The 16,727-nt window shown below is 47.6% G+C and overlaps 1 protein-coding gene across 1 annotated transcript in view; it reads right to left on the reverse strand.

Annotated features, from left to right (window-relative positions):
* Positions 1-2,487: 2,487 nt before the first annotated feature.
* LOC137305672 (guanine nucleotide-binding protein subunit alpha-12-like) overlaps positions 2,488-16,727 on the reverse strand; it is a 39,649-nt gene continuing 25,409 nt past the window's right edge. The window contains exons 2-3 of the mRNA XM_067974575.1: positions 12,918-12,968; positions 2,488-6,443 (exon numbers count right to left, since the gene is read on the reverse strand). Of these exons, the coding sequence (XP_067830676.1) occupies positions 5,874-6,443; positions 12,918-12,968 (621 nt within the window). The 3' untranslated portion in view covers positions 2,488-5,873. The remainder of the gene's footprint in view (positions 6,444-12,917; positions 12,969-16,727) is intronic.

Raw genomic sequence — 16,727 nt, forward strand, 5'->3', positions numbered from 1 at the left:
CATCATCGTCCGAGTCTCACCATCATCATCATCATCATCGTCGTCCGAGTCTCACCATCATCATCATCATCATCGTCGTCCGAGTCTCATCATCATCATCCGAGTCTCACCATCATCATCATCCGAGTCTCACCATCATCATCATCATCATCCGAGTCTCACCATCATCATCATCCGAGTCTCACCATCATCATCATCATCATCCGAGTCTCACCACCATCATCATCCGAGTCTCACCACCACCATCATCATCATCATCCGAGTCTCACCACCACCATCATCATCATCATCCGAGTCTCACCACCATCATCATCATCATCATCCGAGTCTCCGGCTTGTCTGAGAAAAAGGAGAGAGGGATGGGATTAGGACATAGTGGTAGATCTGCGTCACACTGGGATGTCACGTGCTAAGGGTTAGTGGGAGCATGACCAAAAGAGTTAAGTAGAAAGAAGAGGTAGAGACGATGCCGACAAACCCTCCTGCAAATGGCCAACAGCTTTGTCATTTCCAGTGCTGACTGCAGTGTGTCTTCCCATGGCAGCCTCTTCCACAGAGGCAGGTGCGTGGCGAGTTTCAGGACCTCCTCCCGTGCTGTTTGTCTCCCTCCTGTTGTGTGCCTGCTTCTCAGAATCATGGAAAGGTTACGGCGCGGAAGGAGGCCATTCGGCCCATCGAGTCTGCGCCAGCTCAATGCAAGAGCAATCCAGCTAGTCCCACTCCCCCGCCCTTTCCCTGTAGCCCTGCAAATTTTTTTCCTTTTAAGTACTTATCCAGTTCCCTTTTGAAGGCCATGATTGAACCTGCCTCCACCATCCCCTCGGGCAGCGCATTCCAGATCCTAACCACTCATGCAAGATTTTAAATAGGTAAATATGTGCCTCGGGCAAGGGTTTTCAAAGCTCACCAATGTATCAGCCAGCTTATCATAGCACGCCTGAGGACAGGAAGGCAGCACTGTGACCAAGGCAGCTAAATAGTTATAAAGGCAGTAGCAGCTTCTGCACAAGGAGTGAATTCAAACTGAAGGGAGGTGCTCGAGATCTCCCTCCTGACTGATGGACAACCATAGGAAGTGGGGATGGGAAAGATCAACCATGCAGAGGAAAAGGCAGAGCTGTGAAGAATGTATGAGAGATGTTTAGGGTTGTCTTACCTTGGCACTCCTGTTGAGATCATTAAATTTCTTTCCGCACTTCATCAGGCCCTGGATAAAAGACCGCTTACATTCACAAATACCACCTCTTGCCCTGCCCACTCGCCAAGTTGTCTTGGCACTCGCAGCCCATCCTTTGGGAGGTGGACCTCCCTCCTCTCATGAACTTGCCCCACCAGTATCTCCACAGCTGTATCTGAAAACCCCATGCCCTGCTGGAACTCTTCCTGCCCCTAAACATCTTCCTTCGGCCCCACAGTGTTCCCGCTTTGGCCGCAACAAAATACACCTCCTCTTTGAGCTATCCCGATTTCCTGCCTCCTAATTGGCGAGCACGTTGCATGCAAATGAGGGGCAACCACGGAGATTGGGACGGGTCCCCCACCGACTCCTGCGGGCAGTGGGTGCGCTGTGCCCGGCCGTGAAGTCTACTTACGGGCGCGATGGATGCCATCAAAGAAAGACTTGCATTTATATACCGTCTTTTATGGCCTCAGGATGTCCCAAAGCGCTTTACAGCCAATTAAGTACTCTTGCAGTGTAGTCACCGTTGTAATGTAGGGAAACACGGCCAATTTAGGCATAGCAAGATCCCACTGAGATAAATAACCAGTAAATCTGTTTTAATGATGTTGGTTTGAGGGATAAATGTTGGCCAGGACACAGGGGAGATCTCCCCTGTTCTTCTTCGAAATAGTGCCATGGGATCTTTTACATCGAGGGGACAGACAGGGCCTTGGTTTAACGTCTCATCCGATAGACGGCACCTCCGCTAGAGGCGGAGAAAAGTACCACGCCACTCAATTTTTAAGCCGCAGGCAACAGGACAGTTGCCAACCCTCCAGGATTGGCCTGGAGTCTCCAGGAATTAAAGACTAATCTCCAGGACACTGCTGGGAGCAACACTCGGGAGAAAAATCATAGGGGGGCAATAAAAAAATTGTGTCCTTTCAGAATTGTCTTTGAATACTTCTGTTTACTAGTTATACCAGAAAATAGACTGATAGACTGACAGTCAAGAATCACCCAATCGGACAATGAAGAGTCTATTCGCTTTTCCAATTGACGGGCGCCACGAGGATGGACATGTTGGTCGACCAATGGCGGGAGTGTGGAGGCGGGACAGCGGGAGGCGGGAGGATATGTGATGAAACCTTCGGGGCTATGTCCAACCAGAGTTGGCAACCCATACATTGGGGGGGGGGATCCAGCCATCAGGTACTCAATACAACTTTTTCGGAGAGCTGGGGAATTCATTGGTTTGGCCTGATGCACTATCAGAGAAACGAAACATTTGTGATTGACTAGTCTGGCACAGACCACAAAACGCATTTAAACGTTTAGAGCGGTGTTTTATTTATTGTTTTTTTTTTTAACACTTTGACAAAATGTCTGGCATCAATAATGATTAGCCATAAACACAAGGATAAACACCAGTCCTTTACCTGCAGAATACTTCAGTAGCATTGCAGCCACAAACTGTGTAATACAAGATGCTGTTGCATATTCCAGGGATACTAGAGTTAAATGTTCTTCTTGCATTTTTCTAATTCTACTTTACACCATTCAGCCGTAAACGTTTATAGCAGGTATTTTTATGCTTTGCCTTTTCTAAGAGGTGCTCAATTGGGAAGCTGAAGGCCCCCTTCAAATGCATCGAAGGCTAAAGCTCTTGATGTAAGCGAGCACGGCTTGAAGGCCGTTCTTCTCTTCACTCGCACGCTCTCTCCATCCTCCAGAACCCAGGAGGGGGAAGACTCAGCCAAGTGAGGAACGCAGACAAGTCCGCTGGAGATTCAGTGCTTGCCTTAGTCCACTGGAAGCTCACAAACTCTTCACTTATTCTGCTCGGTATAAAATGTACCGGTAAGCTAAATAATGAGACGTGTACATTAAAATTTGGGATGTTGATCTCAGAATGAAGGTAGGTTGAAAGGATTTGCTCGTTCCCTTTTTTTTCCCCTCCACTTTTACCTCCTTTATCTCTCACTTTTCATTGTCCTGCTCTGTGAATAATTCCTTTCTCAATCTCTATTACTTTCTGCTTTTCAATCTCTCTTTCTTTGCTCTCACACTTCTTTTTAAACCCATCCTCCTTCTGTCTTTCCCTTACTTCTCTGCTGTTTTCTCTTTCACTCACTTTGCTCCATCTCTCTCTCTCAGTCCCTCTCACACTCACACTTGCCTTTCCGTGTTCTCTATTGACCTCTGGTGGACATATTCCAACAGTAAATACTTTCAGATGCTCGAAACCTGCCACCGTTTAAATCGTATATATTTCCCCCCGTGTATCATGAAAGTAAAGTGCTGGGATAATTTTCAAGAACTCCCTTGAAAGAAGAGCCCTCGGGCTTTCCGTCTCGGAGTTCCCTGTAACGGGGCTCTCTGTCATGGGAGTCTCTCCGTCGCGGAGCTCCCTGTCACGGTCAAGTGTCGGAGTCCGCTGCTACTGTCAGAAACGGTTGCTTTTTAGATGTGGCCAAACGTCAATGCTGGTTAAGAAACTAACAGCACTGATCCCGACCACCGTCATAATTGAGGCTTTTCAACTCCTTCCATTGTGAAATGTTCCAACCTCTTTGACAGGAGCTTCCTGAAATATTACACAAATCAAATCCTTCTCCGTCAATAACTTGCTGTCAAATTACAAAAAGGAATAATCGCTCTGAAAATCCTGGTGTGGAATGTAAGGGGGGGGCTGAGAATTTCCAGTGGTCAGTTGCTGACTATTTCGTGTTGTGACGGACAGTGTTGACACGATGAGCAGTAATCCTCTCGTCTGAATGGGGTCACCTGCTAACAACAGAGCACAACCATCTGAACCCCCTCGATTAGACTCCGGCCTGTAACTCACTCCTGGGTATCCATTTACTCTATATATAAACCATCTGAACCCCCTCTATTAGACTCCGGCATGTAACTCATTCCTGGGTATCCATTTATTCCATATATAAACCATCTGAACCCCTCAATTAGACTCCGGCCTGTAACTCATTCCTGGGTATCCATTTATTCCATATATAAACCATCTGAACCCCTAAATTAGACTCCGGCCTGCAACTCATTCCTGGGTATCCATTTACTCTTTATATAAACCATCCGAACCCCTCGATTAGATTGCAGACTGTAACTCTCTCCCAGCTGTCCACCATTCTCCATGTTTTGTGCATACTCACAGCTGATTATTGTGTTGACAACATCACCACAATGTCAGGATTGATGACAGTAATGCTGGAGCATTTGCAGACCATGAGAGATCTCAGAAGGCCTGGAGTGATCCTGCTTCCCAGGTTAGTTGCATGTCAACTAGTTAATGAACTGGTTAGTTGACTAACCTTTGAGAAGGCTGCAAGGCCCATTGAGGTCACGTCACTCTTAGCCAGCGTTATCATTACACTTTCCACCATTGGCTTGTTTCACAAACTCCCGGTCAGCCATGCTCCTAGGGGGAAACACCAGGAAGGAGCAAGACAGCCACCAGGGTGAGATTTTATAGGTCCAATGGCTAAAAAAGTGGCTTCCAATGTTGAAAGCCATCAATGAAAGCCCTTGTGGCAAGGCTGAAAGAGGAACAACAACCTACTAGTCTTGACTGCTGGCCCGAGAACCTCAATAGATGTACAACGGTTTCTGCTGCATTTATTTGAGCTTTATGCGCACTGGCAATCAAATGTGGGCTCACGTGCACTGTCCTTGCAAGTGGAGAACCCCCAACGGTGATTCTCGTACCAGCTCAGTGAGAAATTAGGGCCAAGTGCCCCTTCCTTGGCGGTGCCACTGATGACGGGTGTGACAGAAGCCAATGTTTGCCCGTTCGTGCCATCCTCCCAGCTGAAGTCGGACGGGTGAGAGCATTGTGGGGCCCGGAGGCTGAGAGGGGGGGGGAACAACATACAGCAACGATAAAAGAGGGAATGACCCAAACAGCAAATCCCACTTATCAGGATCCCTCTCATAAATAGTTGCAAAGAATTAGCATCAGCGATACACTTTTCCATCTCTTTCTTAAGACTTTTCTTTGAATATTTTTCTTCAAACAATGAATACGAAAAACAGCACGAGACTCAAGCCCCTCCCCCCACCTGTCCCCAAATGGCTCAGTTGGTAAGTGCACCGACCCTTTAACAGAGTTGACCAATAGCGAGCCAGAATGGCCCGCGTCCAATCCTGGTCAACTCTCAGTTAGCTGAGATGCTATAGTCGAGAAAGGTGGAGGTGGGGGGAAAAAGGAAAAATAATCTGCCAGGGTTCCTGGTCCTCGTCGCGATCTAGTAACTCCTCACTAGAAAGTGCAGGCGTGTGGAAGTCAGATGCGGGTCAAATTGTGCTTGGCTGTGATGCTCTCCTTGGTTCAAATAGTCTACTGACAACCACTGTCCAGGTTCACACGTCAAGAACGGCCATTTACTGGATGGAGTGCAGCTGATGCCTTGGAAGCATGTCCCGGAATGAGTCAGGAAGTGATGGGAGAAAAAATCGAAAGGAGAACATAAATTCACCAGGACCAGACAGAAGGAGGGATGGTGAAATCAATCTGAATTTTTGACGTACGTCCGACTCTGAACGTAGGAGAGTGAGCCACTTAAATATTAAATATTAGTTTCTTTTCCCCTTGCTTTTCCTTCACACATTGTCATTTTGCCTCAACAAGTATGGAGAAAGCGTCCCGTCCCGTCCCAGCGACCTTGGTACGCAAGAGGGTGCACAGCCTCTCGTCTCATTGCAGCATTATGTCGTTGAGGTTCTCCTGAAGGACCGTGTCCTTCACAGCGTGGAAGACAAAGCGGATGTTCTCCGTATCGATGGCGGTGGTGAAATGGTGAAAGAGGGGCCGGCTTCGGTCCCGCCGCTTACGGTTGAAGCAGGTCAGGAGATACCTCTGAACGTCCTCCAACTTGTGCGGCTGGCCCTCAAAGTCGGGGAAGTGTTTCCTGATGCTGACGGTTTTCACCTTGGCTTCCAGGAGGTCCGTCTTGTTCAGGAAGAGGATGATGGAGACCCGGGCGAAGAGCTTGTTGTTCACGATCGTCTCGAAGATGTTCATCGACTCGACCAGGCGGTTCGTCCGACGGTCCTCCATCAGGACCTGGTCAAACTCGCTGGAAGACACCATGAAGAGGATGGAGGTGATGCCTTCGAAGCACAGGAACCATTTTTGCCGCTGTGAGCGTTGCCCGCCCACATCCATCATTTTGAAGGGGATTCCCTTGATGATAAAGTCATACTCAACGATGCCCTTGGTCGCCCTCCGGGCCAGAAGGACATCCTGTTTGGTCGGGAGGTAATTCTGGAAAAAAAAAATCAAGACACTTGTGATCAGCCTGAGGAAAAGAAACACAGAGAGAAGATCTAAGCCTCATTGGGCAGGATGTCACCAGGTTTGAAATGAATGGGAGAGAAGATGCGATAAATTGATGGTCAGATTATTTGATCGAGGAGTTCAAAATCATGAAGGGTTTAGATAAGAGTAAATAAAGACAAACTGTTTCCAGTGGTGGAAAGGTACCGAGGGTGAGAGATATAGAGATGGAGAGACACGGTACGAGTGACATTTACACTGAGAAGCATGGAGTTTGAGACACTGAGACTGGGACAGAGTGCGAGAGACAGAGTGGTGCAGAGTTTGAGTCACTGAGACAGAATTTAGGAGAGAGGGAGGACTGACTTTGTGCTCGATTGATCTGACTGAAACCCACACCAAGCCAAAGTAACCCAATGTACACTACATAGACAGGCATGGTTACCGCACACTTGAACATAAGACCATATAGGAGCAGGAGTAGGCCATACGGCCCCTCGAGCCTGCTCCGCCATTCAATAAGATCATGACTGATCTTCCATCTCAACTCCACTTTCCCACCTGATCTCCATATCCCTTGATTCCCTTAGTGTCCAAAAATCTATCGATCTCAGTCTTGAATATACTCGACGGCTCAGCAGCCACAGCCCTCTGGGGTAGAGAATTCCAAAGATTCACAACCCTCTGAGCGAAGAAATGCCTCCTCATCTCAGTCCTAAATGGTCGATCCCTTTATCCTGAGACTATGCCCCCTAGTTCTACACTCTCCAACCAGGGGAAACAGCCTCTCAGCATCTACCCCATCAAGTCCTTGAAGAACTTTATACATTTCAATGAGATCACCTCTCATTCTTCTAAACTCCAGGGAGTATAGGCCCATTCTACTCAATCTTTTCTCATAGGACAACCCTCTCATCCCAGGAATCAATCTAGTGAACCTTTGTTGCACCGCCTCTAAGGCAAGTATATCCTTCCTTAGGTAAGGAGACCAAAACTGAACACTGTACTCCAGGTGTGGTCTCACCAGAGCCCTAGAGAATTGCAGCAAGTCCTCCTTATACTTATAGCGGGGGCACGTCTTGCAGTAGATTCAGCATTAGTCACTCTGCGGTGTGCGTCTATATCTGCGAGGGCAGCCTTTGCAAACAGAGGCGCCCTCTGTGGGGTTAGCGGATAATCGCCCTCCCGTCGAGTTACATGTGGAAGGACTGGGCAGTGCGGCAGGACAGGAGTCACACAGCATCGAGCGCCTCCTACTGGCAGAAATGGTGAACTGCAACAGCACGACCCTGGACCTGACTGGGCTGGGAACTGGGAGCTGGTAACACGGTCACTGCCCTCGCGTCAGACGAGCGCACCTGTTCTTGTGAAATTTGAAGAGCCTGTTTGATAAAATGCTACTTTGGCCACAACTCTAAAAGCACTCACCACTAAAAGCTAGTGGATAGGTACAAAAAACAATCATTTTAAAACGGCTAATGGAATGTCGGCCTTTATCTCAAGAGGGCTGGAATGCAAAGGGATGGAAGCTGTACAGAGCTTCGGTTAGACCCCTTCTGGAGATACTGCGCTCAGTTCTGGGCACCGCACCTCAGGCAGGATATATTGGCCTTGGAGGGGATGGAGCGCAGATTCGCCAGAATGATACCGGTGCTAAAAGGGTTAAATTATGAGGACAGGTTGCACAGACTAGGCTTCTATTGCCTTGAGTATCGAAGATTAGGGGGTGATCTAATTCATAGAAAGGTGACAACACGGAAGGTGGCCATTCGGCCCATCGAGTCCGCGCCGGCTCTATGCAAGAGCAATCCAGCTAGTCCCACTCCCCCCGCAGCTCTGCAAATTTTTTCCTTTCAAGTACTTATCCAGTTCCCCTTTGAAGGCCATGATTGAATCTGCCTCCACCACCCCCAGGACATTCCCAATCCTAATCACTCGCTGCGTAAAAAAGTTTTTCCTCATGTCATCTTTGGTTCTTTTGCCAATCACCTTAAATCTATGTCCTCTGGTTCTTGACCCTTCCACCAATGGGAACATTTTCTCTCTATCTACTCTGTCTGGACCCTTCATGATTTTGAATACCTCTATCAAATCTCCTCCTTGGAACAGAGAAGATTGCGAGAACAACCCCAGCTTCTCCAGTCTATCCACGTAACTAAAGTCCCTCATCCCTGGAATCAGTCTAGTAAATCTTTTCTGCACCCTCTCTAAGGCCTTCACATCTTTCCTAAAGTGCGGTGCCCAGAACTGGACACAATACTCCAGTTTTGGCCGAACCAGTGTTTTATAAAGGTTCATCATTACTTCCGTACTTTTGTATTCTATGCCTTTATTTATAAAGCCCAGGATCCCTTATGTTTTTTTAACCACTTTCTCAACCTGCCGTACCCACTTCAATGATTTGTGCACATAAACCCCCAGATCTCTCTGTTCCTGCACCCCTTTTAGAGTTGTGCCCTCTAGTTTATATTGCCTCTCCTTGTTCTTCCGACCGAAATGTATCACTTTGCATTTTTCTGTGTTAAATTTCATCTGCCACGTGTCCGCCCATGTCACCAGCTTGTCTTTATCCTCTTGACGTCTATCACTATCCTCCTCACTGTTTACCACCCTTCCAAGTTTTGTGTCATCTGCAAATTTTGAAATTGTGCGCTGTACACCCAAGCCCAAGTCATTAATATATCAAGAAAAGCAGTGGTCCCAGCACCGACCCCTGGGGAACACCACTGTACACCTCCCTCGAGTCTGAAAAACAACCGTTCACCACTACTCTCCGTTTCCTGTCACTTAGCCAATTCTGTTTCCATGTTGCTACTGCCCCCTCTTTCCCATGGGCCGCAATCTTGATAATAAGCCTACCTTGCGGCACTTTATCAAACGCCTTTTGAAAGTCCATGTACACCACATCATCTGCATTGCCCTCATCTACCCTCTCTGTTACCTCGTCAAAAAACTCTATCAGGTTAGTTAAACATGATTTTCCTTTAACAAATCCGTGCTGGCTTTCCCTAATCAATCCACACTCATCCAAATGACTGTTAATTCTGTCCCGGATTATCGTTTCTAAAAGTTTCCCCACCACCGAGGTTAAACTGACTGGCCTGTAGTTGCTGGGTTTATCCTTACACCCTTTTTTGAAAAAGGGTGCAACATTTGCAATTCCCCAGTCCTCTGTTTGGAAGATTATGGCCAGTACCTCCGCAATTTCCACCCTTACTTCCCTCAGCAACCTAGGATGCATCCCATCCGGACCGAGTGACTTATCAACTTTAAGTACAGCTAGCCTTTCTAGTACCTCCTCTTTATCAATTTTTAGCCCATCCAGTATCTTAACTATATCTTCCTTGACTGAGACTCTGGCAGCATCTTCTTCCTCGGTAAAGACAGATGCAAAGTAATCATTTAGTATCTCAGCCATGCCCTCTGCCTCCATGAGCAGATCTCCTTTATGGTCCCATTCAATCCCACCCCTCCTCTTACTACTCGTTTACTGTTTACATGCCTGCAAAAGACTTTTGGATTCCCTTTTATGTTGGCCGCCAGTCTATTCTCATACTCTCTCTTTGCCCCTCTTATTTCCTTTTTCACTTCCCCTCTGAACTTTCTATATTCTGCCTGGTTCTCACTCGTGTTATCAACCTGACATCTGTCATTTGCCCCTTTTTTTCCGTTTCATCTTACTCACTATCTCTTTTGTCATCCAGGGAGCTCTGGCTTTAGTTGCCCTATCTTTCTGCCTCGTGGGAATGTGTCTCGACTGTACCCGAACCATCTCCTCTTTAAAGGCCGCCCACTGTTCAATTACAATTTTGCCTACCAATCTTTGATTGCAATTTACCCGGGCCAGATCTGTTCTCATCACATTGAAATTGGCCCTCCTCCAATTGAGTATTTTTAACTTTAGAGTGGTCCGTGGCCTTGTCCATAACTATTCTAAACCTTATGATACTATGATCGCTGTTCCCTAAATGCTCCCCCACTGACACTTACTCCACTTGGCCCGCCTCATTCCCTAGAATGAAGTCCAGCAATGCCTCCTTCCTCGTTGAGGTGTTTATAAGATGATTAAAGGATTTGACAGGGTAGATGGAGAGAAACTATTTCCTCTGGTGGGGGAGTCCAGAACAAGGGGCATAACCTTAAAATTAGAGCCAGGCCGTTCAGGACAACCCAGGAGAAAATCACAAGGGGCATTGAAAAAAAATGTTCTTTCAAAATTTTTGTTTATTGGTTATAAAACAAAAGACTGTTTGACGGACAGTCAAGAATCATCCAATTGGGTAACGAAGAGTCGCTTTCCAATTGGCCGTGGTGCCGTTAAGCGACCAATGGCGGAAGTGTGTGTGAGGGGGGGGCGGGGCAGTTGGAGGGGGGAGGTCATGTGACGAAACCTCCAGGAATACGTCCAACCAGAGATGGCAACCCTGCTGGTGCCACTGTAAATGAGTTTTTGCCGAATTCTGGCCTGCGGTAACAGAGCTGGGTTGTTCACAGGCCTCTGGCAGACAGCAGTGTAAACCCCGAGACTTTGGGGCCAGGCTGGACACCCCACCCCTGTCACAGTCCCCAATGCTCTGCTGGGGCAGTCATACGGCCCGAGATATTTTTGGCGTTTGCTCACTTTTCACAGTTAGCCACAACTTCTCTTCGCCTGTTAACTGTACGGTGCAGTCTAAGCTTTGACACACTGTGAAAGAGTCATTTCCTCAGCACTGAATAGAAAACCAACAGTTCTCAGCCCGTCAGCCCCCGAATCATGTAAGCAGGAACAATATTTTTCTTAGCAATTTCTCTGCAATTTAAAATAACCATTTAAAGGTCCACCTTTAAAATTCTCATCCTCGTGTTCAAATCCCTCCATGGCCTCGCCCCAACCTATCTCTGTCACCTCCTCTAGCCCTACAACCCTCCGAGATCTCTGCGTTCCCCCGGGATGTAATTTTAACCTCCCCTTTCAGCAGGAGGGCAGGACACTTGCCAGTAGGTAGTGGGGCCTTGCTTTAAATATGCAGATCGGATCCTGATGACATCATCAGGGCCTGACTGCAATTTTAACCCAGAGGCCAAGGTGGCAGCAAACAGGAGCCGGGCCAGAGGAGGTTAGTAAATTTAATTTCTTTTTCTTTTGGTTTCCCTGTGGGCCAGAAGGAGGAGGAGTGCTGCTCCAGGCCCCACAACGACATTGTGGGGCCTTCTCCGCCCCCCTGCATCCCTCCCCTCTCCCGACCCCTCTCACCTAACCACATTTACCTGACCGCCGGCGACCACCTGCTGCCCGAGATCTCCCTGCCGCCCGTCCGCTGGCTAACGCTTTCCCCCCGGGGTTTGGGCGGGAAGGACAGACACGGGCCCGAGTGCCCTCCTCACGCAGGGGAGAGCTGGATAGTTTCCTGTCCATTTGGCACGACACAGGGCTTCTGTCTTTGACCGTTCCGACCAGGAAGGTTCAAGCCTCAAACCCCCCGGGGTGTTTGCCGAGTTAGCAAAACTCAACAGGCACTGCAGTGGAGATGCCAGAGTTAGCCTCAGTACCTCTGGGTCAGGGTTGGGTTGGCGGGGGGGGGGGGGGGGGGGGGGGAAGAACTGGCCTCAGTTCCCCGGTTCCTAATCGCTATCCAGTTGGAAAAGAAGAGGATTGGCCGTGGCTGTGATGCCTCCCCGGGTTCACAAGCTCGCTCCCACCCACTCTCAAGGGTCACCACAAAATGGCCGCCTGGACAAGGAAAAGGAGGGAGATGAAAAGGAAAAAGAAAGACTTGCATTTATATAGCGCCTTTCACAACCTCAGGACGACCCACAGCGCTTTACAGCCAATGAAGTACTTTTGAAGTGTAGTCACTGTTGTGACGTAGGAAACGTAGCAGCCAATTTGCGCACAGCAAGATCCCACAAACAGCAACGTGATAATGAGCAGATAATCTATTTGTTTTAGTGACGTTGGTTGAGGGATAAATATTGGCCAGGACACCGGGGAGAACTCCCCCTGCTCGTCTTCGAAATAGTGCCATGGGATCATTTACGTCCACCTGAGAGGGGCAGACAGGTTTAACATCTCATCCAAAAGACGGCACCTCCGACAGTGCAGCACTCCCTCGGTACTGCACTGGGGGTTGTCTAGATTATGCGCTCAAGTCTCTGGAGTGGGGCTCGAACCCACAACCTTCCGACTCAGAGGCGAGAATGTTTACCCACTGAGCCACAGCACCTTCAGGAGGAGAGACGAACGGAAAGAGGTTTTAAAAAAAATAACCATAGCGCTGCACGATCTGTATGCTGGGAGAGGCCTATCTCCCCGCAATCCTGATTTCAAAAGGGTAGTAGCCCGTTAAGCTTGTTTGAAACATTTATTTAATAAAGATTGTGTCGTAGAGACTGGCCATCGAGTGGCTAAAGTTTTAGGCGATTTCAGCTGTCGTCGATGCTCATTTGAATATTTAACACCAAAAGGGTGACATCACTCACCAGCTGGCCAATCCGATCCAGGTTATCCAGGAAGTACCTCACAGATTCAGCCTAAAAGGGGACAGAGAAACACAAGAGATTTAAGCAATGGATACACGTCAATACACGTCAGACTGGCCATCGTAACGTCCAGTAATATTGATAATGTCTCTTCAAGGGTGTTCTGGGATGGTTACGTCTTGTTGGGCTGTTACATCAGCGACCTACATGTTTTCCTTAGATAATGACCTGGACGTGAGTACAGAGGGTATAATTTCAAAGTTTGCAGATGACACGAAACTCAGAAATGTAGTAAACAACATGGAGGATAGCAACAGACTTCAGGAGGACATAGACTGGTGAAACGGGCAGACAAATGGCAGATGAAATTTAACGCAGAGAAGTGTGAAGTGATACATTTTGGTAGGAAGAATGAGGAGAGGCCATAAAGACTAAATGGTACAATTTTAAAGGGGCTGCAGGAACAGAGAGACCTGGGGGTATATGTACACAAATCTTTGAAGGTGGCACGACTTTGAGAAGGCTGTTAAAAAAGTATATGGGATCCTGGGTTTTATTAATAGAAGCATCGGGTACAAAAGCAAGGAAATTACACTGCATCTTTATAAAACACTGGGTAGGCCTCAGCTGGAGTATTGTGTTCAATTCTGGGCACCGCACTTCAGGAAGGATGTCAAGGCCTTGGAGAGGGTGCAGAGGAGATTTACTGGAATGGTATCAGGGATGAGGGACTTCAGTTATGTGGAGAGACTGGAGAAGCTGGGGTTGTTCTCCTTAGAGTAGAGAAGGTTAAGGAGAGATTTGATAGAGGTGTTCAAAATCATGGACAGATTTGACAGAGTAAATAGGGAGAAACTATTTCCAGTGGCAGGATGGTCAGTAACCAGAGGATACAGATTTAAGGTGATTGGCAAAAGAACCAGAGGCGACATGAGGAAACATTTTTTTACGCAGCGAGCTGTTATGATCTGGAATGCGCTGCCTGAAAGGGCGGTGGAAGCAGATTCAATAGTAACTTTCAAAAGGGAATTGGATAAACACTCGAAAGGAAAATATGTGCAGGGCTGTGGGGAAAGATCAGGGGAGTGCGACTAATTGGAGAGCTCTTTCAAAGAGCTGGTACAGGCACGATGGGCCAAATGGCCGCTTCCTGTGCTGTACCTACTATAACAGGTAAGCAGATAGAACAGGATCAAAGTGGTGAATTCAGAGAGTAAACTATTGAATAAAATAATCAGGGAAAGGTGGCTCAGTGTTAACACTTTTGCCTCTGAGTCAGAAGACCATGGGTTCAAGTCTCACTCCAGAGACTTGAACGCATAATCTCGACTGACACTTCAGTCATTGTCAGAGGCGCCACCTTTCGAATAAGACAGTCCCTGTCTGCCCCCCTACTTCATTGGCTGTGAAGCGCTTTGGGACATCCTGAGGTGGTGAAAAGCTCTGTATAAATGCAAGTTTTTTTTTTCCCTAATAGATCCCCACCACAGCTGGCAGCCTCCGCGGAGTTTGTTTTATTAGTCTGTCTCTACGAAAGACAGACAGACAGACGCAAACATCGCACTTGGCTCGAAAGGCCAAGCGGCAGAGGGGATTGTGGGTGCGCACAGGCAGAAATCGCTCGGTATCACTGGGCAGCCTGAACCACAAACTCATTCCTGAGAGTCGGAGAGGGAAATTCTATACAAAACAAACCAAGTGGGTAGATAAAGCTGTTTGCCTGCCTCCACATCTTGGCGCAGTCCCTTTAAAACAGGCATCACACTCTTAATGCAGAACAAAAGAACACCTGTGTACCATCTGGTGTAAAGTGCATCAAAGGCCTTGATTCTTAAAGTGAACCCATCGCTTATAAACTCCCACAGGTATTGGAAGGAGTGCTGTGCTTTAATTTGGGGTCCTTGTCGATAGAACCATTCATCGTGTGATTCGACTGTAAAATAATCTCCCTCCCACCCCCGTCTGTTCACTCCCTTCCTCTCCTGAAGGCCCCAGCTCTCCAGTTACAGTCGAGTATCGCCGTGCTATTCAACCATGAAAGAAAAAGTCACAACGGGGCCCAATCTTGCCCTCACCAGACTGTAAGCGCACACATTTTCCAGCAGGGGTCACCGGTCAGCCTAACGGTGTCTCAGCCGAGATCAACTGAAGTCCTTTTTAAAATCAGAAATTAAAAGAGGAAAGCCTCAAGATATCAATCTTTGAGCGGTTTCAACATACAGAATTTATATATTATCTCCCCAGTGTCCTGGGCCAATATTTATCTTTCAGCCAACCTCATTAAAACAGATGATCTGGTTATTTATCTCATTGCTGTTTGTGGGATCTTGCTGTGCGCAAATTGGCTGCTGCGTTTCCTACATTACAACAGTGACTACACTTCAAAAGAGCTTCGTTGGCTGCAAAGCGCTTTGGGACGTCCTGAGGTCGTGAAAGGCGCTATATAAATGCAAGTTCCTTCTTTTAAATTACAGCCATTTGATTTTTTGACTGGGTGAACTGTTCTGTCAGTACGGCCAGGAATAACAGATGATTGTTGTCACAGTAATGAGACAGTATCTGAATATTCTGCCTCCGTGTCCCTTTCGATTGGTTAGGGGCTTTGCCATGCACGCTGGGAGCAGTAGTCTGGGTCACACGGATTCAGAGTGTGATTTGGACTACAAATCCCAGCCGTCATGGCAACCAGAACATTTTGAGGTAATTTTTTTTTTGGACTGAAAAAATATTTTAATCTCAAACAGAAATAACAAAGTCATTTCACCACATTCTTTAGATAACAGGCTATTTTGGCAACAAGGCTCGAGCCAGCAGTCGATTTTATCACACCAATGGGAAGCGATTAGACAGGCCCTTTCCTGTTCTCCTCTCATTAGCGATAGAGGCCTTCGACACACGCTTGAGAAGGTTGCCTGATTGTAGGGCCTACAAACATAGGCCTGTACCTTTAACGACAACTCCCTGATTTGCATAACAAATTTCAGGAAAGCATAAAGTTGGTTCCGTGACGTGAAAATTGTTAGATTATTTTAACTTTAAATATTAGAAAGACTTGAATTTTATGTGGTGCCTAATCACCACTCTCAGAATCGTCTCAAAGCATTGCACATGCAAGAAATGATGTTGAATCACAATGGTGGCTGACATGTAGGCAAACTAGGGTTGCCAACCCTGCAGGATTTTTTTTTTATTATTTATTCGTTCATGGGATGTGGGCGTCGTTGGCGAGGCCGGCATTTATTGCCCATCCCTAATTGCCCTTGAGAAGGTGGTGGTGAGCCGCCTTCTTGAACCGCTGCAGTCCGTGTGGTGACGGTTCTCCCACAGTGCTGTTAGGAAGGGAGTCCCAGGATTTTGACCCAGCGACAATGAAGGAACAGCGATATATTTCCAAGTCGGGATGGTGTGTGACTTGGAGGGGAACGTGCAGGTGGTGTTGTTCCCATGTGCCTGCTGCTCTTGTCCTTCTAGGTGGTAGAGATCGCGGGTTTGGGAGGTGCTGTCGAAGAAGCCTTGGCGAGTTGCTGCAGTGCATCCTGTGGATGGTACATACTGCAGCCACTGTGCGCCGGTGGTGAAGGGAGTGAATGTTTAGGGTGGTGGATGGGGTGCCAATCAATCGGGCTGCTTTATCTTGGATGGTGTCGAGCTTCTTGAGTGTTGTTGGAGCTGCACTCATCCAGGCAAGTGGAGAGTATTCCATCACAAGATTGCCCTGGAGTCTTCAGGAACTGAAGATTAATCTCCAGGACACTTCTGCGAGCAACAGCCCGGGAGAAAAAGCCCAGGGGCATTAAAAGGACTTGTGTG

The sequence above is a fragment of the Heptranchias perlo genome, chromosome 40, assembly GCF_035084215.1.
Source record: "Heptranchias perlo isolate sHepPer1 chromosome 40, sHepPer1.hap1, whole genome shotgun sequence".
NCBI lineage: Eukaryota > Metazoa > Chordata > Chondrichthyes > Hexanchiformes > Hexanchidae > Heptranchias > Heptranchias perlo.